Below are 26,359 nucleotides of genomic sequence, written 5' to 3' on the forward strand. Positions count from 1 at the left end.
ACCTCCAAGCTTTTTTTTATACTTTTTCTCCCCTGTCTAGTGAACGAGGGGAGTGACAGAGTGGCTCTGGTGGGCACCTGGCCCTCAGCCAGGGTAAACCCACCACAATAGGTATGAAGGTAGATAATGTGCAAAAGGAGTTAGCCACAAAATTGATCTGATATCTGCAGACCATTTTTTCCTCTTGTAGAAAGAAATATTTGGTTCAGTCTAATGCCTGTTTTGCAGTATCTTCTGATAAGGTAGGAGTCCTCAACTGTACATATGTGTGTAAATGATTCTGTGAGAATAGAAGCCTTCCTGGCCTTCTGAGTTGGGCACTAATTCCTCTGAAATGATATGGAGAAAATCCAGCAAGCACAGGTTCCTTCTGTAGTTATAATATATAATATTTCTCACTGCTGTTTTTCAGACTTCTCTTTTGTGGTATTCACTGCAGTGTTAAGAGACTTACCACACTCCTGCCTTATCCCTCTTCCCAAAAAGCCCTTCTAGCTACAACTGTAGCTTAACCACTATTTCAACTTTCCTTTATGAAAAGCAGTTTGATATGCTGAACAGCTTCCAGCAGTGTTAAATAAACTACTCCCTATGTGCGTTATGATATGGTGTCCTTGGTCTAGCAGATTTTCTTGATTTCCATATTGTTTTAGTCCGAGGACTACAGCAGCAACAGTTTCCTCCTTTTATTTCTGGAAGTGGTAAAGAACCCACAGGAGAATCTGTCCTCTTCAAAAATGTGAGGAGGGATGTGCCACTGCAACATGCATGGCATAGGAGTAGGCATGCTCCCCTTGCTTTACAGTGCACAAATTCTTCCATTTGGCCTTGGCTTGTGCATCTACAGTGAACTAAACATGTTAAATAGAAGTTATTAAAGTTCATCTGGAGATTCAAGCATTCTCTCCACTATACTGACATGTGCAAGTGAGCTTTCCTGACTAGTGCTGGCTACTGAAGCATGCTCCTATTGTTTGATCCTTTGTGTTATGAGTTCTCAAATAAGCCGGGGCAGCCGAGTAGAGGAAGACTTCTTCTACGCAAGAGACACCCTTCAGCGAAGATGCTGGGGTGTTGACTATTACAGCTAATTATCTAGTATTTCATTTTTCAGATTTGCATAGGTGCAGAGTGCTCCTTGGCATTGTCGTTGCTCTAGGTCACACAGATACCAGCTTTTTACTGGACAGGACTGAATGAGTGAAGAAAGCATTTTCTTAAAAATAAAGCTTTGCAATAATGGAACAGTGATTAAAAAGTAATAAAATGCATTATTAAGATTATACCCTAAAATGAAGAGTTTTACAGCTGCTGTGGACAGATTTGGGGACTCAATGTGTAACTTCCACCATTTACTCCAGCGCTGCATTGCCCTGAAGTGTTCTCAGGGTTGCATTTCCCCTGCTTTTCTAGTTAAAGGTGATTACTGGAGACACTGGAGATGGCTGCTTGGAGATGCAATGATCTTTTCCTTCCATGCTTTTCCTGCAGACCTTTCTGATCCCAGGAGTATGCACTAGTATATTGCAGAAAATTACTTCCCTTCTTTTTCACTGCTGTCACTTTCCTTGATTACCATTTCTATTGTGTGCCTTAATTAGCCTGACTGATTTCTTTTGTTTACTGTCTTCCTAAAACACAGTGATGTTACTTTAAAAATTATGCAGTGTAGAAAATACTATTTATACCATCTCCTTTAAAGATTTATGAAGTCTGTCTAATTGTGAATTTTCTATGGTGTCTATCCATAAAATATCAACAGAAATAAAGACTAATTGGAGTATGGAGCAGTGCGATTGAGTATGTGTAGTTCCCACTTCAATTTACTAGATTTCAGAGAAGCCCACAACAGAGTCAGCAGCACAAAACAGCGAAAAATAGTTGCTTGTCTTTTCAAGGAGGTTCATCCTGTTGGTTTTGTCTCTCTTCTTCCATCACTAATAAAGTACTCCAATCTTCCAGCCATTTTTGTCACTTGCCATTTCTGTAAGACATCTTGACTTTTTTGTTCTTCCCAATTCCACAAATATAACTGTAGTGTATTTTTATTCTATGGCGAATAACAGCCTGCCTAGGTATTTATTATTGGTGCTTTGCACATCTTTGAGACAACTTCAAGACGGTCTGCCAGAGGAACACCTTCCAGCATCAATGTCCCTGCCAGAAACTATTGATAGAGATCATCAACACCTTTGGAAACTAGGGGCTAGATTCTACCTTTACCACCTTTACCAATTAAGAGGTCTTTATGGCCACGTACAATACATTTACAGTACATTTAGGTACATAGCTTTCATCACATGGAGGAGTCTGAGATCATTGCCACTATAAATAGTGAACCAGCTTTGGTGGTACTGCTTGAATATTTTGAAACACCATTTGCAAAAGTCACATGTGGTTTTTTTAATGCTGGTTCCTTCTGATAATGCCAGTAATGCAGTACTGCAGTAATGTGGTAGTGCAGTCTCTGTGCAGTTAAAAACTGGAGTCTTCCCATTCTATTAGCTTTTGGGTTTAACCTAGGCAGCCTTTTTATTGACTCAGAATGCCAGAAACAAATATGTTTCTCTCAAATCACTGACATATCTTCACTAGTCAGAGGATAATCACTAATTTCTTCCAGACATATCTAAGTGGCATGAGAGCTGCTTTTATTTTGATTTTAACCTGAGTTTCTTTTTCACTGTTGGAGCTTATACAGGCATACATAAAAGGATCTAACAAAATGAAACTGTACAGTGACCTCTGGGTCCCCCTTTGGGAAGGTGTATCTGAGCTAAACACACACACAAAATAAGTTGCAGTAAGTTGCAATATATCAACTTTCTCTAAAAAAGTAACTGTGTTGACTCATCAGTACAGTTTATAAAATGTGCTTAAGGGGTAATTTTAAAAGATTGCAGACCCTCTGTAAAGCAGTGTGGCCTGTATTATGATTAGTTTTTATTTTTATGGATATAGTCTTGATCTGTAGTTTCAATGCTTGATATTTCCAATCAAATGAGCCTCTTTTCAGCTGCTTATAATGTTGCCAATGTTGTATTCATTCATGCTGAAACATTCTTACCTGTTGCAGTAGTAAATTTCATTTACTATATTAGTTTTGGAAAAAATAATTCAGCTAGTTCTAGGAATTAAGTGAAAAACAAAGTTCTATCAGTATTAAAACATTTTCTATCTCTTTTTTTAGTAGTACCTATGCATTTAGAGTCATATTCTAAAATTCTAATCTATATGAATGTGTTTAAGATGCTCTTTTTTATTTTTTTGGAAAATACAAAAATGAGTCCTTAGGACTTTTAAAGAAGAGGTTAACAATATAGAATCTACACCTACAGGAAAAATCTGTAAATAAGGTGACAAATGCAATGGGTAGGCAACCTGTGAAAGTATCATTCTGCTTATGATTACCAAAGAAAAGAGGACCAGTTACACGTACTATTTCTACACTGCCACTTGTTTCCATTTTGCCTGTAAGCTAAGGGGAAGCCAGAATACATACAGTCTTCTTCCTAGATCTTTGAAAATCCTTCCATTACTAGGCGATGATAGTCTCCAGCAGCAATACAAAAAGCAGCTTAAGTCACTGAGTAATTATTGCTCTGTATGTGAAAAGTGAAGTTTAATAAGATAGTTTGTTTTCACACAGCAAAAGCTTTTTGAGTCACCTCAGTGGCAAACAAGGTGTTTCTCTTTGTTATCAGAAGTCTTTAGTTGCCAACTTAAAAGTCTTTGAGAAGTAGCTGACAAAGCACCATAAGAAGTTCAGAATAGTATTCACCTGTACTGCATAGTACAGATCCTAGCTCTTTGATGAGCTATTGAATTGTATCTAGAATGGTAGGCAGTGATAAAATTAATATCATTGACTGTTCTCCTTGTATGTGTAAGTTTTTGGATAAACCACAGATTCTTTAAAAATATGGTATGTGACCTGAATCACTGCTCAAGTTACTGCATTGCAACTGGTGTTTTATACAGAGAAAAACTGCATTGATGTAAACTGAAAATACTGTCTGATATATACCAATTAACTCTTTTGCCATTTCTTCTGATTATTTTAATAAACAACATCAATAGAATATTGAAATATGGCAATGACAGAAAATAAGTCACTGGGGGAAAAAAAGAATTATCATAAAGGGAAAGAATAATTAAATTTACCTATCTTCATTATGTAGTTGTATTTGAGGGAACAGCCTTATACCTGCCTCTTTTTCTTTCTTCTCCCTTGTTCCTCTCCAAAGTCAAGGGTGCAAGTAATGCCTTTCTCTGTTCTACACCTCAGAGAATAGAAATATTAGAGATCAGAAGGTATTTGCAAGAGAAGAGATTGACTCGAGCATACAAACACAGATGCATTTAAGTACATGCCGAAGCACACAGAAATATAATCCAGAAAATTTACCATCAACAAAAAGGAAAATCAGTCTATTGTCCCTCAAAAGTTGTGTCATTCTGTCACTAAGCTTCCTAGGGGTGTGTGTTGTCCTCTCCTACCCGTGTGTAGGAACTGAACCAAACCAGAGCCTTGCTCTCTTGATACATGATGTCTTTTATTCCTGTGGTTTCAACTAACCAGCATGTTCCATAATTTATAATCTGTCATGGCAGGTCTTCCTCCAATGGGTTTTTCATGATGCCTCATGTTTCTAGCAACTCTTCTTGCATAATCTCACTGTCAGTTTGAACGTGACCCAAAGTGAATCTCCTCTCTTTTCTCACAGTCCATTCGTGACCTGAATAAAACAAGGATCATGTGAAGAAAGAAAAGATATGAGATTACTTAATCAGATAGTAGTCATCACAGTTTCATTGTCCTAATTCTGTAATATTCTAATCTTGACTTTGTGATTGTATTCTGCCTTTTGTACTATACAATGTGCACCTTTTGGTACATTCTTTTCTCTTGTTCTTTTTTATATACTTCTTTGTTCTTTTCCATATACTTCTACTAAAATAGAAATTGGTTATAATAATGTTGTAGTTCCTTGTTTCTGCACAGTGGTAGAATAGAACAGGCCTTATCGGATTGCCCTTTTTATAAAGTGATCAGTTACCAGAGGGGTAACAGGACTTTAAAATTGGAACAATTATAAATTGACAGAATATAACAAATATGACAGATGTCAGTCTCATAGTGCATTAGTGGGTTTCAGTAAGCAATTTAAAAAAATATATGAGGTAGAAAAGAATAGCAAATTATGTGTTTCAGAAAGATTAAAACACCTCTTCCACAGCAACTGATGGTTGCCATTCATTGTAAATGACAATAGCATCTCCTCTATTTTAATTTGATTGATGAGTTCTCAGTAAGCTATAAAAATCTCATTTTCATGCGAAATGTCTTCCCACACACAGACCAACAAGTGTTGCACACTAAAAGTTGCTCCTAAGTTTTCTTTGGTCTCCCCCTACTTCAACTACCTTGATAACGGTCAATTCAGATGTTGTAAAACTGTGTGCTGGGATTGGCTGGGGTAAAGTAAATGTTCTTCACAGTAGCTAGTATGGGGCTATATTTTGGATTTGTGCTGAAAACAGTGTTGATAATACAGGGATGTTTTCATTATTACTGAGCAGTGCTTGCAGAGTCAGGGCTTTTTCTGCTTCTCATAGCCAGGAGAGCTGACCCCGACTGACCAAAGGGATATTCCATATCATATGACGTCATGCTCAGCATATAAAGCTGGGGGAAGAAGAAGGAAGGGGGGACGTTCGGAGTGATGGTGTTTGTCTTTCCAAGTAACCGTTACACGTGATGGAGCCTTGCTTTCCTGGAGATGGCTGGACACCTGCCTGCCCATGGGAAGTGGGGAATGAATTCCTTGTCATGCTTTGCTTGTGTGTGCAGCTTTTGCTTTATCTATTAAACTGTCTTTATCTCAACCCACCAGTTTTCTCCCTTTTACCCTTCTGATTTTCTCCCCCGTCCCACTGGAGGGGGGAGTGAGAGAGCAGCTGTGTGGTGCTTAGCTTCTAGCTGGGGTCAAAACAAGACAGTCCTTTTTGGTACCCAATGTGGGGCACAAACCCATTACCCTGAGATTAAGTCTCATGCCCTAACCAAGCAGCCTTGTCTTGCCACAACGGGGCAGCCCAGATGGGTTTGCCTCTGCCCTGCCAGTTGCTCTGCTTCCATTGCTGTAACCACCCCACAGGGCACTGGCAACCATCCATGAGTCAGTATAGAGACAGACCACCAGCCACTTTTCTCACTCAGCAATGTCTAAAGCTAGCTGGATGGCTTTTACCTCTGCAAACTGATTTGATTCACCTTGTCCTTCAGCAGCTTCCGCAGCTCATCATGTAGGACTGCATACAGCACCTTTGATGTTTTCCCACAATGCGACAGGATCCATCAGTGAACAGGGCACAGTGCTTCTCATTTTCTGGCAGTTTATTACACAGCAGGGCCTTTTCAGCATGCATCACCTCCTCTTCTGTCTATATTCCTTAATCCTTGCCTTCTAGCCAGTCCGTGATCACTTCCAGAATCCCAGGGTGACTGGGGTTTCCTATTTGAGCCCACTGTGTGATCAGTGCAACCCACTTACTCCACGTAGCATCAGCTGCCTGGTGTGTAGAGGGGGCCTTCCCTTTGAACACCCAGCTGAGCACCAGCAGTCGGGGTGCCAGGAGGAGCTGGGCTTCAGTACCAACCACTCAAAGTGGCTCGAATCTCTTCATGTGCTGCCAATATCTCTTTTCCAGTTGGAGTCTCTTTCAGTCTTCAGTCTCCAAAACCCCAGAGGCTGACCTCCTGTCTCCCCTACTGCTTTCTGCCAGAGACTCCAGGTAGGGCCGTTCTCCCCGGCTGCGGTGTAGAGCACATTTTTTACATCTGATCCTGCCGAGACTGGCCCAAGGGCTACTGCATGAACTATTTCCTGTTTAATTTGTTCAAAGGCTTGTTGTTGCTTGGGGCCCCATTTGAAATCGTTCTTCTTCCAGGTCACCTGATAGAGAGGGCTTACAGTCAAACTGTAATTTGGGAATATGCATCCTATAAAAACTCACAATGCCTAAGAACGCTTCAGTTTCCTTCTTTATAGTTGGTGGAGTCATGGCTGTTATTTTGCTGATCACATCAATTGGGATCTGATGACACCCATCTTGCCATTTTATTCCTAAAGACTGGTTCTTCTGTGCAGGTCCCTTGACCTTACTTCATTTCATGGTGAAACCAGCTTTCAGAAGGATTTGAATTTGGACTATTTTCTTCCCTTTTTCAGAGACGACTTCTGCTGTGTTGCCCCTTATGATGATGTTGTCAATATATCACAGGTGCTCTGGAGCTTCAACCTGTGCCAGTGCATTCTGGATCAGCCCATGGCAAATGGTGGGGTTGTGTTTCCACCCCTGGGGCAGATGATTCCAAGTGCATAGGATGCCCCTCTAAGTGAAAACAAGCTGTGGCCTGCACTCAGGCTGCCAAAGAGATGGAGAAAAATGTATTTGTGGCGTGCCACTTGGCTGTCTTTGACTCCAGTTCTTATTTCAAGTTCCAGCATGTCTGGCACAGCAGCACTCAGCAGCAGCGTGACTTCATTCAGGCCACAACAGTCTGTCAGCCTCTACTCTCCATTAGACTTCTGCACTGGTCATATGGGACTGTTAAAGGGTGAGCAGGTTCTGCTGATCACTCCCTGGCTCTTCAGCCAACACATAAGCTTATAGCTGGGATTTAAACAACTGAAAACTGGAATTGACGTCTGTCTTTCATAATGATGTGCTCCCACAGAGCAGTGAATATGCTCCTTTTTTTTAAAGCAACAAGGTTTATGACCACTAATATGACCACCATATTTGCATTTTCTGGATTTTGTGTCTAAACATTGTACATCCCTGAGGCTGGGGAAGAACTTAATGGCCATAACAGTCTTGAGCAGAGAGACTCATCTGCGAGAGAGCTCACAACTGCATTTTGTAGTAATTGACCTTATTTACTGGACTGGGCAATTCAAAAGATCCTTAAAAATACTGTCCCATCCAGCACGAGATGAAACCTTCACTCCTCACTGCCAGAATCATGCCACGAGACCAGGGCCTGCGGCCTACACACGGGTCAGGCAGCCTTCAGCTGCCTTCCCCTGGATTTGGATATGTGTCCGGTTTCCCAGATGGATCTCAGTGAAGTATGGCTTTCTCGGCATGTGGACTCACTGGCTCACAGAAGGGCAGGGGTTGGAAGGGATCTCTGGAGATCGTCTAGCCCAACCCCCCTGCTAGAGCAGGGTCACCTAGAGCAGGATGCACAGGATGGTGTCCAGGCGGGTTTTGAATCTCTCCAGAGAAGGCGACTCCACAATGTCTCTGGGCAGCCTGTTCCAGTGCTCGGTCACCCTCACAGTGAAGAAGTTTTTCCTCACATGCTATAATAGATATCGAGCTATTGGTTTAGGTTGTTGGGGCACCTCCCTGGGGGCTGGTAGTGCCGGGGGCTCCCCACAGGCAGCCAGACAGGGCCTGTCCCAGCACCCTGGGCGTTTGGTGGTGGGCCGGGCCAGGATGTCCGTCCACGGGCGCGCCTAACTCAGGAGAGCCCATGGCCCGGCAGGGCAGGGTTGTGCCACGCGGGAGCTGTAGCCCAGGCAGGGAGCCCTCAGCCAAAAGTAGCTCCCACAGGCAGGGGTCAGCCTCAGAACCACGCTGCTGGGGAGCCTTTCCCCATGGCCCCAGCAGGATGGGGCTGCCCTCAGCTGCACTGGCTCTCAGCTGTCCCTGAGCCCCCACAGGCAAAACCCCAGCAGGGGGATGCGCTCGGGACACTTAGGGGTGGTAACAGCCATAGACTGACCGTGCAGCCGCGCACGGGAAAAGCAGCTTCCCACACCATGTTGCGCCACACACGTACCATTCTGTTTGGAACAGCTAAGATTGTATCTCATTTTAGGTGGTAAGGTAAGTGTCTTTGGGCTTCAGTGTACGATGTACCTCTAAAGGTTTTCTTTAAGAGTTCACCAGATCTTTGCATAGCGTTAATTTCTTTTTGTATGCATCCATGTATAATACAAACAAAACTAAATGTCATATATTAAACATTAAATAAGGAAAATTATATTAGTTACAAAATTTCTATAGTTTAAAAACCTCATAGTCAAATCCTGATAGAGCTGTAGTAAAGCACATTTATAGATGTGTTATCTTTTATGAGGCCAATTAAATTATCAGTGCTTCTCTGCATGATCTCTGGTATTTCATTGGAGAAAACTTTAGTGTCTTTGAATTCTTCATCCAGATACCCTGCTAATTACTTAACTATTAAGACAATACACTGTCTTCCCCCAGGCTTTACAAAAGTCAAATCTCATACAATTCATGTAATTAGTAACTCACAAAGTCACTTCTGTTAGGAAACATAAGGGAAAATAAGATGCCTCCCAGTGATTTAGAAGTTAGAAAAAAATGCCATGTGGTAACAAAGATAAAAAAAAAAACAACAACACTTTAGCTTTTTTGAATAGTCATCATTAGAAGCTTTTTCAGACAGCAGCTTTTCATAGTTTAAAGTTTAGCACAAATAATTTGTTAAATGGTAGATGCCATAACTATTAGCTGACTGAAGAAAATGTTATGAAAAACACTTCGAAAATACTGATTTATCAACCCATACAAAATGAAACGTTCTGCATACATAAACATCTGGAACAAACTTTTAACTTACTTGTTATTTACATACGGTATGATTTTGCATGGGAAAGATGGCTTTTTTCCTTCTCCAAATACAAAACCACATCCCATTTATAATTAAAAGTTTCTGAGTTTCTAATTTGCCCATCAGGCAGTTTGTGGACTAAGTAATTTTGCATTGCTGAAACTGCCACAGGAGAATAAACAATAGAAATAATAAGAAGCTAGGCAAAATCTGAGGAACTTGGTTAACATTAAGCATGTAAGTAAACCTATTGATTAATCCCTTTACAGAGTTGTATCCTAATCCTTATTTTAGATAGCACGTGACATTAGGTCTCTAAAGATGAATACGACATCTAGTGCTTGTGTATGGTTTGGTATCGTAACCTGTAGTCACACAGTGATTTACATGCAGTAATGCAATCTGCAATCTCATAGCAGAACATTTACAAACACTAGGTTTGCAAAATGTTATGCGTAAATCAGAAATTACAATGGAATGCATATACCATACTCTGTGCAATTTTCCTGTAAATTTTAATTGGAATTGTGGTGAACTACAGTTGGCTTACAGTGGCCTTTTATAGCCTTAAGCTCCACGAAGACAGCTAAGGCCAAAGGAACAGACAGATTCTTCTTTTCTTCAGAGGGAGTCTTGTCTCTGAAATCATAGCATTTGAGGCATTTCTTAAATGAGCTTTTAAAAACCTGGGTAGTAACTCTAGTGCTAGCAAATTTTCTGTGGAAAATGGTAAAATTAGCAATTGTTTTTGTTAATTGTGCCACTGAAACACCATATTTGTTAGTGGAATCTAAGCTTAGATATGTAGAGCAGCTGAAGTGCTGTATTTCAGACTTGTGCTGCATATTCATTGATTTTGGCAGAGTAACAGTTTAATTTGTTTCACCTTGAATGTTGGCAGTCAGCACTGAGTTATCCAGAGAGGTGAGTTATCCCAAGCTTGTGACCATTTGGGGGTTTTCAGCTTCTGTTATTTCATCTTGTTTATGAACTACTGGTTTTTATTTGAAAGTATCCAATAATCATGGTTGTGTGATTCTACATTTGGATGAGGAGTAGGTTATCAATAGCTTTGTAAACTTATGGATAGAAAACCTTCCCTGGTATCTTCCTCTGACTCAGAATTTGTGGTACGTACCTGGCTTAATCTATAAATGTATTTGGGTTGGCTTCAAAAGAAGTAAAAAAATTGCTTAGGGACATGGTTTAGTGGTTGGACTTGGCAGTCTTTGGTTAATGGTTGGACTTGACGATCTCAAAGGTCTTTTCCAACTTGAACGATTCTATGATTCTATAATTTTATGATTCTAAAATGATCCATTTATCTATTATTTTTTCCCCATCTTTTCCATGAGTATATATGGACTTTCTTTTAAGACACTGCATCAAAATCATAATTGCTTTAAATACATTACAGAATACCATTTCAGAATAAAAAAATTTACTTTTTTTAAATTGGAAATGAATCTTCTCCTTGAGTTTTATTTTGGAATAGTGAAGTGCTTGAAATTTAAACAAAATGTTTCTCCTGAAAGAGAATGCTGTGTTTGTTTTGATCCAAAGTGGTTTGTCATCTGGGGGACAAAAGGGAAGAAGGAATGATTTCAGAACTGATGGACATGAATTTCAGAAGTAATAAGGACTTTAAAGAGCACTCATTTTTCTTTGACTGAAACTGTAACCTAGAATTGCCAACTTTTTAATCACAAACTTCTTTGTGTCATACCACGTGTATGAAAGGTAGCTAGTAAAATCAAGAACTTAATATCCTTAGATAAGCCAGGGCAGGATTTGGGCATGAGAAAAGAAGAAAGGAGCAGGCAAGTGTAACACCCTTCCCTGATTTTGCCTTACCTCCTCTTCCTTCCTTCCAGCAAAACTAAGAGGTGTCAGTGCCTACAGCCTGTATCTACAATGCTGCCTTCTTCCATGCACCAAACCTGCTGTCTTTCCAATCAGTAGAAAATTACCACTCACTATAATCACAATTGTATCAGACCAGTAGCTGTTCCCACCCCTCTTATCTCTAACACCAGAAATACTTTTTTTTTTTTTCTCATCAGTGGCAGCGGGGCAGGATTCCTCCCTAATGTCTATTCAGCAAAGTCAGAAGAACACACTGGGAGGAGAACAGGCTGAAACTGTTGGGTCAAAATTAAGCTCTTAAAATTACATTTGAAAAATTGGCTCTTGGATTCTGATAGGCAATCAACTGTTAACTTTTTCAGTCTCGTCTTCTCACTCATTTTCCCTCAGCTACTAGTGAAACTGCTTTTATACCGGGCAAGTCCTTTGGAATCAGAAGCAAAACTGATCTGTGTATATGTTATCTCTGAATTAATACTTTTTAATGACTAACTTAATATGAACTGACAGTGAATCCATAAAATGCATACTTTTGGCTACTTTTTAAAGAACACCTCATTTTAATATTGTTATTTTGTCTTATTACATGAGAAAGAAGTACTGCCTGGTTCCTCTTTAGCAATGTAAAGAAAATAGTCTTGAATATATCAAAATGAGAAGAAGCCACTTGGATCTTTGAAAAGATATTTATAGCAATGGTTTTCATCATACTGCTGGAAGAGTCAGAAGGAATATGAGTCTGAACAGTCTATACATGTTTGAGTTGCTCTTTCATTTGTTTCAGTTGTGTTTTCAGATTGGGAAGCCAGAAGACAGTAACTGCAATACGTGCTGGCATGTGTAAATGTGGTAGCTGGCAGGAGAAAGAAGGAAATCTCTGTTTAAACATGTGTGATGAAGTCTGAGGATGGTTTTAAAATAATATTTCCGATTGCAAACCTGGAAGATTTATGATAAGATTTATTTTAATGAATTGTTTCTGCTTTAAAACCAGCGAAAAAGCATGTAAGCTTGTGCTGTGCTTAAGAACAGCAGGGACCCCTGCTCCAAGTAACTGGGGACAAGGTGAGCTCTGACCATCGCAACATCCCCCATCCCCAGGGCAGCTGCTATCCAAGTTGTTTCCTAACACAATTAAGAGTAGCCTCAGGCTTGCCGTAGTTTGTGCTAGAGGGTATTGGCATCTAGTTCCTACATCTATGAAGGTGGTTATAGCAGCATCTGCCAGCCTCCCATGCCAACAGGGTGCAGAGGACCCATCTGATGTGATCCATCTGTTAGAGGCATCTCACAGGACTGTGGACAAATCAAACCCATCTATAAAGATATAGGGATGTCATCCTTGTCTCATCAAGGTGTTGTGAGAGTAAACATGTTAAGCATTGCAACTGTCCATTACTTAAATAAGGAACCCCTATAAACAGAGTTCGTAGATAAGAAGTTATCTCACTCTTTCTTAATAACAGATGGAACCTACATAAAACATAGGTGTGTTGGGTTTGCGTGGCAAGGTTTTGGTAGCGGGGGGGCTACAGGGGTGGCTTCTGTGAGAAGCTGCTAGAAGCTTCCCCTGTGTCTGATAGAGCCAATGCCAGCTGGCTCCAAGACGGGCCCACCGCTGGCCAAGGCCAAGCCAATCAGCGCCTCTGTGATAATATATTTAAGAAAGAGAAAAACAGTTAGACAGAGCTTTTGCAGCCAGAGAGAGGAGTGAGAAGATGTAAGAAACTCTGCAGACACCAAGGTCAGTGCAGAAGGAGGGGCAGGAGGTGCTCCAGGCGCCGGAGCAAGATTCCCCTGCAGCCCGTGGTGAAGACCATGGTGAAGCAGGCTGTCCCCCTGCAGCCCATGGAGGGAGGATGAGGGGGTGTAGAGATTCCACCTGCAGCCCATGGAGGACCCCATGCTGGAGCAGGTGGAGGCACCTGAAGGAGGCTGTGGCCCCGTGGGAAGCCCATGCTGGAGCAAGCTCCTGGCAGGACCTGTGGATCCGTGGAGAGAGGAGCCCACGCCAGAGCAGGTTTGCTGGCAGGACTTGTGACCCCGTGGGGGACCCACGCTGGAGCAGTCTGCTCCTGAAGGTCTGCACCCCGTGGAGGAGACTCATGTTGGAGCAGTTCGTGAAGGACTGTAGCCCGTGGGAGAGACTCACGTTGGAGAAGTTCGTGAAGGACTGTCTCCTGTGAGAGGGACCCCATGCTGGAGCAGGGGAACGATGAGAGGAGTCCTCCCCCTGAGGAGGAAGAAGCGGCAGAAACAACATGTGATGAACTGACCGTAACCCCCATTCCCCGTCCCCCTGTGCCGCTGGGGGGGGCGGAGGTTGAAGCCGGGAGTGAAGTTGACCCCGGGAAGATGGGAGGGGTGGGGGGAGGTGTTTTAAGATTTGGTTTTATTTCTCATTCCTCTACTCTGTTTTGCTTAGTAATAAATTAGATGGATTCCCTCTCTAAGTTCGGTCTGTTTTGCTCGTGATGATAATTAGTGAGTGATCTCTCCCTGTCCTTATCTCAACCCACAAGCTTTTCATCGTACTTTTTCTCCCCTGTCTAGTGAACGAGGGGAGTGACAGAGTGGCTCTGGTGGGCACCTGGCCCTCAGCCAGGGTCAACCCACCACAATAGGTGATGTGCTTTTGTTTAGTGATGTTATTGAAGTTGTCTAGGTAAGAATTTCAAGCAGCAGTGAGGACTGTCTGTAAATTTGGAAGCTGTCTCTTTTAATGATTTCCCATTATATACCAAGAACAGATTTTCTTTTTTTTTTTTAAATCTTTAAAATAAAAACTGTGAAGAATTGTATGATCAAAATAGCATATATTTCTAAGTTGGAAAGGAAAGAAGGTGCATTATAACTGCATGGAATAGTTTTTACTTATGACCAAAACTTCTATTAATGAAACTTATTTTCTTGTTTTGCAGCTTGCAGGCCTGGATTCTATAAAGCTTTTGCTGGAAACGTGAAGTGCTCCAAATGCCCTCCACATAGCTTGACTTACGTAGAAGCAACTTCTGTCTGTCAGTGTGAGAAAGGTTACTTCAGAGCTGAGAAGGACCCACCAACTATGGCATGTACCCGTAAGTCTGATCAGTGCCACTGTCTGCAATTCTCTTCTCTTATGCCTCATTTATTTATTTTTGCATTTTAAAAAAATGACATGAGTTTGAACATTTTGTGAATAATTCCATTCAAGATAACCATAAGAGATTTTTAAAATCAAAACGCAAACAGCGTATTTCTATTTAGTCTAGATATCCCTAAAATATTCATATGTTTCTTAGTTTGGTGACTTTCTAACTTGTAGTTCTGAGAGATAACACAAGGTTTGTAATCATTGTCATATAGATAACAATGTTGAGTTTTGACTACCAGTATGTGTTTTAAATACATGAAAATATGCTTGCATCAAAACTTTCAAAAAACTGAGGAGTCACGTAAAGAAAAAAAACTGATATGAAATACTCTGCTGTCTCCCCAGATTTAAATGAAAATTATAAGACAAATATCATCCCAACACAATTGAATAAAAACTAAACTCTCTAAAAAATACAAGAAAATCATAAAAAGAAACAAAAAAATGTATCCAATCAGAAGGATATATAAATAAACCCTCTTGCATATCATCTTTCAACGGAGAGTTATCCCCTCTTATACAACTGTGATAATGAAAATTCTGTAGATTTTTTTGATAATTTTTAAAATACAACTTTTTGTGATTTTTGACTAACCTAAATTTGTCAGTAAGACAAAACTGATACCCAGCGATCTAAGGGCAGAAATTCTAACTGAGAAGAGATTTTTATTACTTTGATCAATGTGCTCATGTCTAGAAGCATAAAGCATAAATCTCAAAAACTGGGAACAAACAGCAGTACTTAAAAATCTGTGGGTGAAATACTATATTTACATATAAAATCCTGTTATTTAATAGAGACAATGAAAATCTGTTTGCAAAACTTTCTAAGTTGCATAGTTTTCTTTGTAGTGTTTTGTTAGCTCTTTTGGTGGAGGATTTGATTCTAGTACATTTTGTGCCACAATCCTCTTCTAAAGAGAATTCTAAAAAAATTAACATGTTGAATGCATGAAGTATTTTAACAGACTAAGTATACAAAAAGCTTAAGAGATGAAACCATAAAAACAAAGTACTGTTGCAATAACCATCAGTGTATAGTCATAATTTTGTTGTTTACATTGCACAAGGCAGCACCATGTAAAAATAACTGAGCCAACAGAATTGAACTACTACTACTACTACTGCTACTACTAGCACTACTTCCTGTGCTCATGCTAGTCTCTCCAAATGGCACTGTGCTGGGCAAACTGGGAATACACCAGGTAATTTGGAGCTGATTTACAGTGTCATAGGCACTCTGTAATCCTGAGGTCATTGTGTAGACCAAGACATTGTCCATCACTAAATGGGAGCGATGGTCACTAAAAATGGCATTCCTCAGATCCAAGGCACTTAGCAGGAAGTTGTCTCAACTAATCATAGGATTTTCAGAGGGGAAGGGTAAGTTCCAGCCTCCAGCTACGTCAGGGACATAGGATTCAGAGAGGCAACCTAATCCAACACATACAATCTGCTGTCAGCTCACTCTGGAGCAAGGCACATAGGCCTATCTTTGTGCATAAAATATGTGAGGGAATAAACAGTGTTGTTCCAGACTTCCCACAGGAAAATGGTGATTACAAATAATTCCACTCGAATGAGTGCCCCGAGCACAGACCGTTAAAAACTTACCCACAGAACTAACACACATCCCAGGTGCTCTTGACAGTTTCATGCTTAGAAAGATGGTTTTACTCATGCATTATGCAGATGTGGTTCCGTATTATTTATAAGTCATTGATTTTTCATCTTCAAAAGACAGTTCTTCTCTCAAAAAAATACTCATACATGGCATTATGTTTCTATAATTATCTTTTAGGGCACAATTTTAAGCCCTGCTTCCCATTAGTATTGATAATGTAGGGAGGAGTATGAGAGCCCTGTCGCACCAGGGAGCTGGTGCCTACAACACCCCAGTGCTTTCCCAAAAAAAGCAGGGTGCTGAGAGCTGCTTTGACTGAAAACTTGTCAGGCCTCTCCATTCCCGCTGAGGATGTCAGCCAAAGCAACCAAGTGAGTGGAGGCAAGGAAGAAATTAATGACAGCAGAGGTACCAGTGCCCCATCTCACCTCAACTTGGAAGAAATAAGGGAGGCAGTGAACCACATTCTAGTTTCTACCTTGCTCTTGGTTCAGTGCCACCATACATTGCCTCTCATTCAGCCTACACTGCAAGGTATCAGTACTTCATTGGCTGTAGCAGCAGATGTATTCATCTTATACGTACGATGATGATTATTTCACTAATTGTCAGCTCTGCAAATGACGCCAAGACTCTTGACAGGCAGGCTGCGTTCCTATCTTCTTGCACGTCATCAGTAATGAAGAGTCTGCAGGCCAAATTATTCCCTAAGTGATATCTTTAGCCCCACTGCTTTCAAATTATGCTCTCAGTTATTAAAATTATGTTTCTGTCGTAAATACAACCTCACTGCCTTTGGTGGGGCTGTGCAGATGTGGCTAATTTAAATTTAATAAACAAAAATAAGATATGGGACAGAGCAGAATTTAGATTGTTCCTTCCAAACCATCATGCTTTACTGCAATGAAAGGAGTTGAAAAGTTAGGAAAAAAATGAACCAATTTGACTGAATAGAGAGAAAAGGCTGTGCAGTAAGAAAATGCCTTTTCTACATAAATTGGGGCAGATCTGCATTTTTGACGTTCATTTGCAAATTTGTATCCTGGCATGTGAGATGTAACATAAGAGATTAGAATTTTTTCTTGTTACTTTTTAAATGAGAATTGTTCTTGACTCAAACACAGAATGAATAGTGGATTCCCCTCACAAGTTTCTTCATATTCAAATATTTTGAACCAACCGTATTCATACCTATTTTATTGCTTCCCCAAGTCCTGCAAAGCAATATACCCAAGATAGATAGATATTTTATTCTCTCTCTCTTTTCATTCCTGTATAGGGTTTGGCAGTATTCCACACTCCAAATTTTTCCTCAGTACTGGAAAACTTGCATATGCAGCATTATGGAAAATAAGGACCTTGATTTAAGAGACTATGAATTTAAGAGTTTAGCTTCAGGCATCCACTTTTTTCAAGATGAGCTTCAAATCTAATTTCATTCATTCTGTGAAAGTGCATACTGTATGCTTTTCCCAAATTGTACAGTTCCCATTTTTGCTTCATGTAACTGTATTTTGTAAAAGAGTGTGCACTCTGCAGAAAAGCATATTAGAATTCTAATTTTAATAAGAGGAAAGAAAATTACATTAGGATATATTGTTAATCTCTTTTTCCCAGCCTTCTTCCGTTTGATTGGCACTTGTTATCAATCTCTTGCTGCTACTCTTTCTCCTTATTGTATTTCTTTGCCATATGCAAGTACTCTATCAGTGATCTCTCTGCATACACAGTGAGCAACAAATAGCATCATATCTAATCCCCTGTCTGATTACTCTGTACATAAACTGTAACATTTCCCACTATAATGTAATTGGATAAATTGATCCATCTTTTCAAGGTCAAAGGCAGGCAGGCTTATAGTGGTTTTCTGAGTCTGAATGTGTCTCCATGTTATGCTTAAACAATTTTGAACCCAACAAACTTATGCTCTGTTCAACAGCCTCTTCCACAAACTGTATCCTCTGTTTTTAAGAATCAACACTGTATTCTAGGAGCAAAACCAACAACATGCTTGAAGCCTTCAACTCTACTGACTCTATTGTTATTTTTATATACTTGTTTGCAATTTATCTTTACACTCATACTTGAAGTATTGGTTTGCAGCCACTGGCTTCCATTCTTCCTGCCTCATAGAAAAAGAATAAGTGATTCTGGAAATGAAAAAAATGTAATACAGCGTTCTACCTCAAGTGACACTACTTATCTGTGCTACATGTACATAAGTATGTATATAAAAAAGCAATTATGAGCTCAAGGGGCACAGCCAGAGGCTGATTCTGAGTATTCTCAGAAGATGGTTAATCTTTGCCCTTCCAATGTAAATTCAGTAGTCAAATAGCACACACTTCTAAGAGTCGAATAGTTGATAATGGACAGTTCTCACTTAAAAAAGTTTTATCCAGACAGTCATCACTCTGTAATGTTTAAAATACTGCATTGCCCTCACTAGACATCTGCAGCATTGGGTTTGCTCCTCTCTCCTTCCATGAAGGGCGAAATGCATTTCACTTTCACAGGAGAGGATACGCGAAGCAAGACAAGGTGTGAAGCACTGCATGAGACCCCAACTCAGCTCTGTTGCTTTTGAAGTGGTCCTGCTTCTCCATAAGATATCAATGCCAGTCTACTCCACAAAGAGTGTAGAAATACTTCTTATGTTATAATTTGTAAACGAAGCAAAAGACATTGCTCATCCTTGGGCTGGATTTCATCTAAGAAGCAGAAGAGCTGCATTTTTTTCAATGCTCATCCATCTGAACTGTGTTTTACTCTTTTGCATAAAATCCAAAGTCTTGAATTTTGCTGTGAGGAAAGGATCCATCATTTTCACCAATATATTTGTTTTCCTTAAAAATCAATATAAGGAAATCCCTGAGAGCTTTGCACACAGATGTCTGCAGAAGGGTTATTGCTGCCAAGTTTTTCCAATGTGTCAAATAATCTTTGTATAATTTATAAATGATAACAAAGCAATCAGGCCACATTCAGAAAAGCCCAGTGACACATAATTTAGCTGAATCTGAGGATTAGAATTAATTGTCTCTCTTTGTTCCAAGTTCTAAATCTTAGTAAATGATTCACTGCATGCCATTACAGCTTAATATTTGCATGAAATCACAGTTTAACTGGCATAATTTAACAGCAATTAAAAAGCTATTTAATCGTCATGCAAATTGGCATGAGGGGCCTTCAGTATGAAGGGTGTCTGACTTTTTTTCAGTATTTGCAGGCGGACAGTCATATACTTTCAGACACCCCTAACATATTTGATAATGTTCTCCTTCTTCATTGAAATGTGAATGTACTTTATGTTTTCTCTTACAATTGAGAATTAAGTCCCAAATCATTAATATAACAACTTTTACTCTCTAGTACAAATATAAAATATTTTTTTTTAAAAGTGTATTTTGTCTGCTTTATTGGTTATTCTACTGATGCCATCTACTTATATAGTACAACAAAAATCTGACAGAAAATTAAAATTGTCAAAGCCAGACAAAACTCTCCTGTTGCCCAGATCACATTAATTCCTGTTTTGGCCTGCCTAAGTTGATGAAGTAACATAAAAAAACCCTGAGCTATGACGACCCATTGTCATAATATCGATAGTTTATATAAGATTAAATTTCAGCCAGTTTTAAAACATTGGCTCCAATCCTTTGAACAATTACACGCATGCTTAGTTTTAAGTGCATGAGTAGTACCAATTATTTGAAGGGGATTACTGATCCACTTAAAGTTATGCACATATGTGAGTGTGATTAAGGCTCATCCTCCATATTCCTAAAACTCCTCATTGGTTTTAACAGTAGGAATTCGTTAAGACCAGTCATTATTTAATTCGCACAGCATGTTTTTACAGGAAACATAATTATTCCTGTTATCTGCACATAAATATTAAGAACTGAAGCTGAAGTAATATGTGCTAGTTTTAGCTTATTCCGATCTCAGGACTGTTTTCCAGAGCAGCTAGAACCATCAGTCTCCCAGTGATTTTATGGGAAGATTAGAGATTTGTAAATCTGAGTCGCTATAAGGTTGTAGGGGCTTTTGGACTGCATCAGCTTCTTCAAAGCTGTACCTTTTCTCTATTTTCCACACCATTGGAAAATGATGTATCGATATAACTAGCCTTTTTTAGCAAGTTGCACATATAAATACTTACATATTACAGTATTTCAAATGCTTCAGTGTTAGACTTATCACAAGGTCACAGTCAAAGACCAGGAAGGAAATACTCAAAATATTCTCTATTACCAGAAAAATTGCAACTGACAAAAATAATTTTAATTTGACAAGCTCCAGAAATATCGATCTTCAGTACAAATGAGCCACATACCGTTCAGCTGAATGATTCTTTGATACGCTGTAAAATAACTGGTCTTTACTGTCCGGGTCTTTTTGGCTGCTAACTATGAACTCTGCACAGACAGATATACAAATAAATACTCACACATTCAAAATATGTTAAGCTTTCTTGTCCACTAAAGAAATGCAAACTGATGTAACACCTCCAAATATTTTAATTAGCAAGTGCTTGAAATCCAGCAGCTAACTAATCGTTTACTTTAGGGCAAAAACCATTTTAATGAAAATGTAGTCTCAGTTATTTAAAGTTATAAATAAATTCCAGAAAGAAAGTAGCAACTCAAATGTTCAACTATAGTTCACAGAAAACCATAATGTTTATTGGTTCACATTATCTCTCCCACTTTTTTCCCATTACAAGCATTCCAGCTTTTATAACCACATTTATGCCACATAAGTAAAGAAACAGCATCACTTAAAATTACAAATGTTCGTGAATAGTGACTTTTTTTTGCAACTATTATTGCCTCTTTCCTTCATTAAATTTAGTATTCATTCTTGCTGCTATGTGTAAGTACAACTGTACAGATCTTTACTGTTATATAGTTTATGAGTAAAATGTAAGATATAGTAATGTTTTCTGTTAAAGTATAGTCCATTTTAGTATTCAGCATCATCTTCAAGAATTAAGAACTTGAATAAATGGATTTATTTCAGTTGTAGGTGCATATATCAGAACCACTCATGGGCTTGATTTTCTCAATCACTACATTTTGTTCAGTCAAATAAATAGGTAAAAGTTGGGTAATCAAATCAGCATATTAGTGCTGTAGTAATTGCAGATATTAAGGAAAAAAGAAATAATGGAATCGAATTATTGGAAAAAAAATAGCATCTTTTTAATTGATCCCCCCCCCCCCCCCCGAGATTTGAGATCCTGATTTATATATGAAATGTTAGGAGGAGCTTTGGTATTTTGTTTTCCTTCCTAATGCAAAGTTCTGACCATCCTTTGGGCAGAAGGTCTGGCCTCACATTACAAGTTGTTGAACTGGAATTTACATGAATGCTGATCAATATTTTGTTTGTTTGTTTGTTTAGGTCCTCTCTCATTGTCTTAAAGTTTTTATAAAGGACATTATGATATTTTAATTATCTGACTCTCTCAGATTTACTGTGCCATTCAATTTGTTGGGTGAAATACACTCTGTAAGAATTAGTTGATATCATTTGCAAATGTTTCATATAGTCTTTCAGTCTCCTTGAGAGGCCCTAAAGTAATGAAAAGCTCACTCAGTTTGAACAATATCTCAGTCAAAACTTTATACTCAAGTCTTGCTGGCAGGTTGTATAAATCATGAAAAGCTGCAAAGCAAGCTGAACGTTTTCAGAGTTCTGCTAACCATTGGCTAAGCAATCCATGTGCACCGTGATTTTATATTGAGAGCCAGGAATATAATGGTTATTCAACTCATTCAGCTCAAAAAACCCCAGAGATCGCCAGTTGAGTTTACCGCAGTCATCTTACGTATACCAAAACCTGGAGTGTAAAGCCTTGCATTTTGCAAAATCTGTGTTTCTTACATAAATTTTATGGGCATATTTTTGGTCTATATACAAATTGTTTTTGAAAACCTTGTGTCTGTAAGTGCTTGGTTGAAATATGTTAAGTGGAAGAAGAAGAATATTATAAGCTTCTTCAGACTTCCTTTAACAATTTATACCTTTCTTTCACCCATTCACTAATTCCTATCTGAAAAGTCATTAGGCAGTAAAGTTCTTCCATCAGATTTTGGAAGCTGATATATAAAGCCTCAGATGATTTATATGTGATCCTACAGAGTAAGTCAGCGTAAAAGCTTAAAACTTGCTTGACATAGTCTGACTATTGTGGCATCCATGGGAAATGGTCAGTCATGGTTCATCTGAGAGTACACAGAGAGCTTTACCACCTGCTTGCTAGCTGAGAGCTTTCCTATTTTCTGCCTGCTGCTACTATCTTTGCATCCCTCCCCACAGTCTTCAAGAATTATTTTTTTCCTCCTGCTTTGCAGCCATCCTTTTAGATCTTTAGCTTGCAAGGTTGATGTCTTCACTGTTATACTGATGCTGATGAGGTGCCAGGTGGGAAAGAAAAAACTTGTAAACTGTCTCTCGTGCCTAATAGTCTTGGCCTGTTGCCACCTAACTCTGTTAATGAACAACAGCAAAGAAATCCCTGGGGAGAAGCAGTGAAGGATAGAAAAAATATCTGGCACTGCAGAACTAATACAAACAATTTTACCTCTTGTAGTTATTCCAAAGCTGTTATTTATTTATTTATTATCTAATTTAACTCTTATAAAACATCAAAGATTATAAGTATCAGAAAGGCCTACATTACTAGACGTAAAATAAGGAAATGCATTTTGTGGTTAAAGCTCTACCCCAGTATCCCACAAGATCAAGAGGTATTTAGTGCAAATTTATGTTATCAAGTCTAGGTTGCCTTAAATTCTTTCTGAATTAATTCTAATTTATTTAGATTATTCAGCTTTTTATGATCTGACCTATTTATTATTCCTGCTTAATTTTCAAAGATTGTAAGTATTTAGATACTTTTTAATTTTTCCATTGAATTTATTATTGAAATGTAACTCTTTTAGCTTATGTTTGCAAATAATTGCCTTAAGGCTAATTTTTTTTTTTCATTCTCCAAAATAGACAACTGTCGCTTAATAGGCTTTTCCTTCTTCTCTGCAGGGCCACCTTCTGCTCCGAGGAATGTGATTTTTAACATTAACGAAACAGCTCTCATGTTGGAATGGAGCCCCCCGAGTGATACTGGAGGAAGAAAAGATCTCACTTACAGTGTCATCTGTAAGAAATGTGGGTCAGACGCCAGCCAGTGTGAGATTTGTGGGGGAGGTATCCGTTTCATCCCCAGGCACACAGGTCTCATCAACTCCTCTGTGACAGTGCTTGACTTTGTGTCGCACGTGAACTACACTTTCGAAATAGAAGCCACCAATGGGGTCTCGGAGCTGAGTTTCTCTCCCAAGCAGTTCACAGCTATCACGGTTACCACAGACCAAGATGGTAAGTCCCAGCACTGCACCTCTGTTACTGTGCCCCTGTCATCTACGCGCTTATTAGGGGGATCGTTTTGTTGCTTGGAAGTCTGGGTCAGCAAGTTAGGAAGGTTTGCAGATTGTTACATGTTTTTAAGTGCTTTTGGTGAGGACTTCCAGCTTCTGCTTTTGGCAGTTGGCCCTTGACCCCAACACACAGGGCACAAAAACATATCCTCCTGTTTAAAATTAAGTGCAAGCTTTAACTACCTGAACTAACTGTATCAGTGGTTCATCAGAACTGGAGTCTGCATCTGGTGTTTTTCCAAGTCTTTCCTTATGATTTCTGTTTTGAAAGAATAAAACACCACAGGTTATCTATTGCAGTTTCACAATTCAGAGGTGAAATGAAAGTGAACTCACTTCCTTTAGTATCCATGTTTCATAGTGCTAATACAGCACACTTCCCTGTAAGATATTTTAACATCTGTGTGAGCCATTTCCTTAGGTGAGATACCCTAATAGATTTTTTTGTTCCTTTAATTGTCCACTTTGCGTTATTGTTTTCGAGCTTTGTCTTCCCCCCATTTCAGTTCAAATTCATGTCCAAGCCAACCTTTATGAGAAACATGGGAAGCTAAAAAAGCTCTATATTTTTGTTTATTTCTGCAACTTTTCCCTCTTCCATCTTTAGAAATACTTACTATCTTAGGAAACAGTGTCATAGGTTACCGACAAAGCAACCTATATAGCAGTGTTATCTTTTGGCTTGTGTTACTGTAGATGAGAAGGTTATTTCAAAATTATCCCTTGCTGACATTTGTTCCAGAAATGTTTTTTACCTACTGTGCAGTGACATTGCAACTGTAGTTGAAGTGTTTAATGTAGAACAGGAACCAAACTGGCAAAACTACAAGTTTGAGTAGAAGACCTTTGATAATACGAAAATATTTAGTAAAAGTGCTAATGTTCAGGAGGATCCTGTTATGTTCCACTTGTAGGAAGGCCCTGGGTTCTTTCACTGATCAGCCTAGCAAAAATCTGCTTACCTGTGTATCTGGGACAAGTAGTTTTGTTGATGAGTAAGTAATGACTTGTTTGCCTTTGGGCATACAAAAATTAACGGCTTGCTGTGATGATGATAATGACAGTGATGGCATTACTAATAATATTCATGAAAAAGGATTAGAAACAGCACAAAAACTACTCACTCACCGTTCACGCGATGATGGTAACAGAAGAGCTAATTATATAAGATGCCTAATGATATATGCCTTGCACTGAGAATAGCCTTAAGCTCTCAGGCTGTATATCATGTTGTGAACCTGTATGTCTCTTTTCCTCTCTCATTGAGGGAAAAAAAATGTGGTGCCAGAAATTACCCCTATGTATACTTATTTTCCGATGTTTTGTTACATGGTACTAAATGCAAGTCACCAAGCATGCCCAGGTGGAGGTCACCAGAGAGACGGTTTGTTTTTAAACTGCCTAACAGCTGTGTGAACACAGCCTGTGATGTGTATTTAACTGGTGGGCTTTTAAAAAATAATATGTCTTTTGCTGTTGTCTGTTCCTGGTTTAAGGATATAGATTTTCACTGCAGTTTCCTCAAAACAGGGAAAAGACCGATGTTTTGATAATTTGTGACACACTGACAGTAAACTCTAGAGTGTAGGCTGCTTCCATTCCCTATAATAATTCTTACATTACTAAAAATGCTGTTGGAAGGGCTTCAGAGAATTTAAGACCAGATTTCCAGAATATCTGTCAGTTTATTTGGATATAAAAAGACACCTTTGCAGAAGAAAGCATTGTAATAAATGAAATGGAGGCATCTATAAAATGTAGTTATAAAGATAAAACCATTTTTGTAGGCTCGCAAACTGTGTAGTTGTATAAAATCATAAGCATGGTAACTATATATTTAGAAGTAAAAGAAAGATAGTGTCATATGAAATACGGAAGAAAATTAATGGAGTTTGGGTTGATGGAAATTATTGAGAGGACAATAAACATTTTTCATGAATTACTTTTAGTCATATATAAGAAGTGATAGGGAGAAAGGTAGGGTATGTAACCTCAGAAGAGGAAGCGATAGAACTAAAGCTTCAGAACATTGCAGAGACTTTGTTAATGTCAATAAATTACATTGAAGCTCTCAGATAAAAGGATTAGTGATCTTTTTATTATTATTGTTAGCCAGCTATTCGTAAACAATATATAGTTTTGCTTTTGCCGTATTTACCAATAATACTAAATCGCCTTCATATTGCATTTTTTTCCTAGCTGTAGCACTAAATAGTAAACTCACTGTTGCAATCTTTCCTTATAATATTAATTATACTGAAAGGGACAATACTTCTTGCATGGTGTTGCAGGTTTGTGCACGTGTACATATAAAACAAAGATCCAAGTTTATATACATGACATGACAACAAATCAAAAATATCTTAATGTGTACAAAGACTGCATTACCAGAAGTCCAAACATATTGGTTGAAAACCATTTTTCTCTTTTGATGTGTGTCTAACGTGAAAGATCTAGATCTATAATAAATTATACCTACACAACATATTTATCCCATGTTCATACTACCTTTTAATATGTAATCTTTTCATACATACTGTTTTAGTGGATTGTGTATACACATTGCATGAAATGATAGACCTCTTTATAAATACATAAATTGTTTTCTTCAATTGTCATCTCTCTGTTAAGAG

At 38.9% G+C, this 26,359-nt stretch overlaps 1 protein-coding gene across 10 annotated transcripts in view; it reads left to right on the plus strand.

The window, feature by feature from the left end:
• EPHA6 (EPH receptor A6) overlaps positions 1 to 26,359 on the plus strand; it is a 511,564-nt gene that overhangs the window by 250,888 nt on the left and 234,317 nt on the right. For 9 of the 10 annotated variants that reach the window (XM_075768276.1, XM_075768293.1, XM_075768260.1 and 6 more), the window contains 2 exons: positions 14,446 to 14,601; positions 23,332 to 23,667. In XM_075768276.1, the coding sequence (XP_075624391.1) occupies positions 14,446 to 14,601; positions 23,332 to 23,667 (492 nt within the window). Of the gene's footprint in view, positions 1 to 14,445; positions 14,602 to 23,331; positions 23,668 to 26,359 lie in introns of those variants that run through there. The other variant, XM_075768324.1, reaches the window with a different exon arrangement.

Source organism: Balearica regulorum, chromosome 1 (genome assembly GCF_011004875.1).
Source record: "Balearica regulorum gibbericeps isolate bBalReg1 chromosome 1, bBalReg1.pri, whole genome shotgun sequence".
In the NCBI taxonomy this organism is placed as follows: Eukaryota; Metazoa; Chordata; class Aves; order Gruiformes; family Gruidae; genus Balearica; species Balearica regulorum.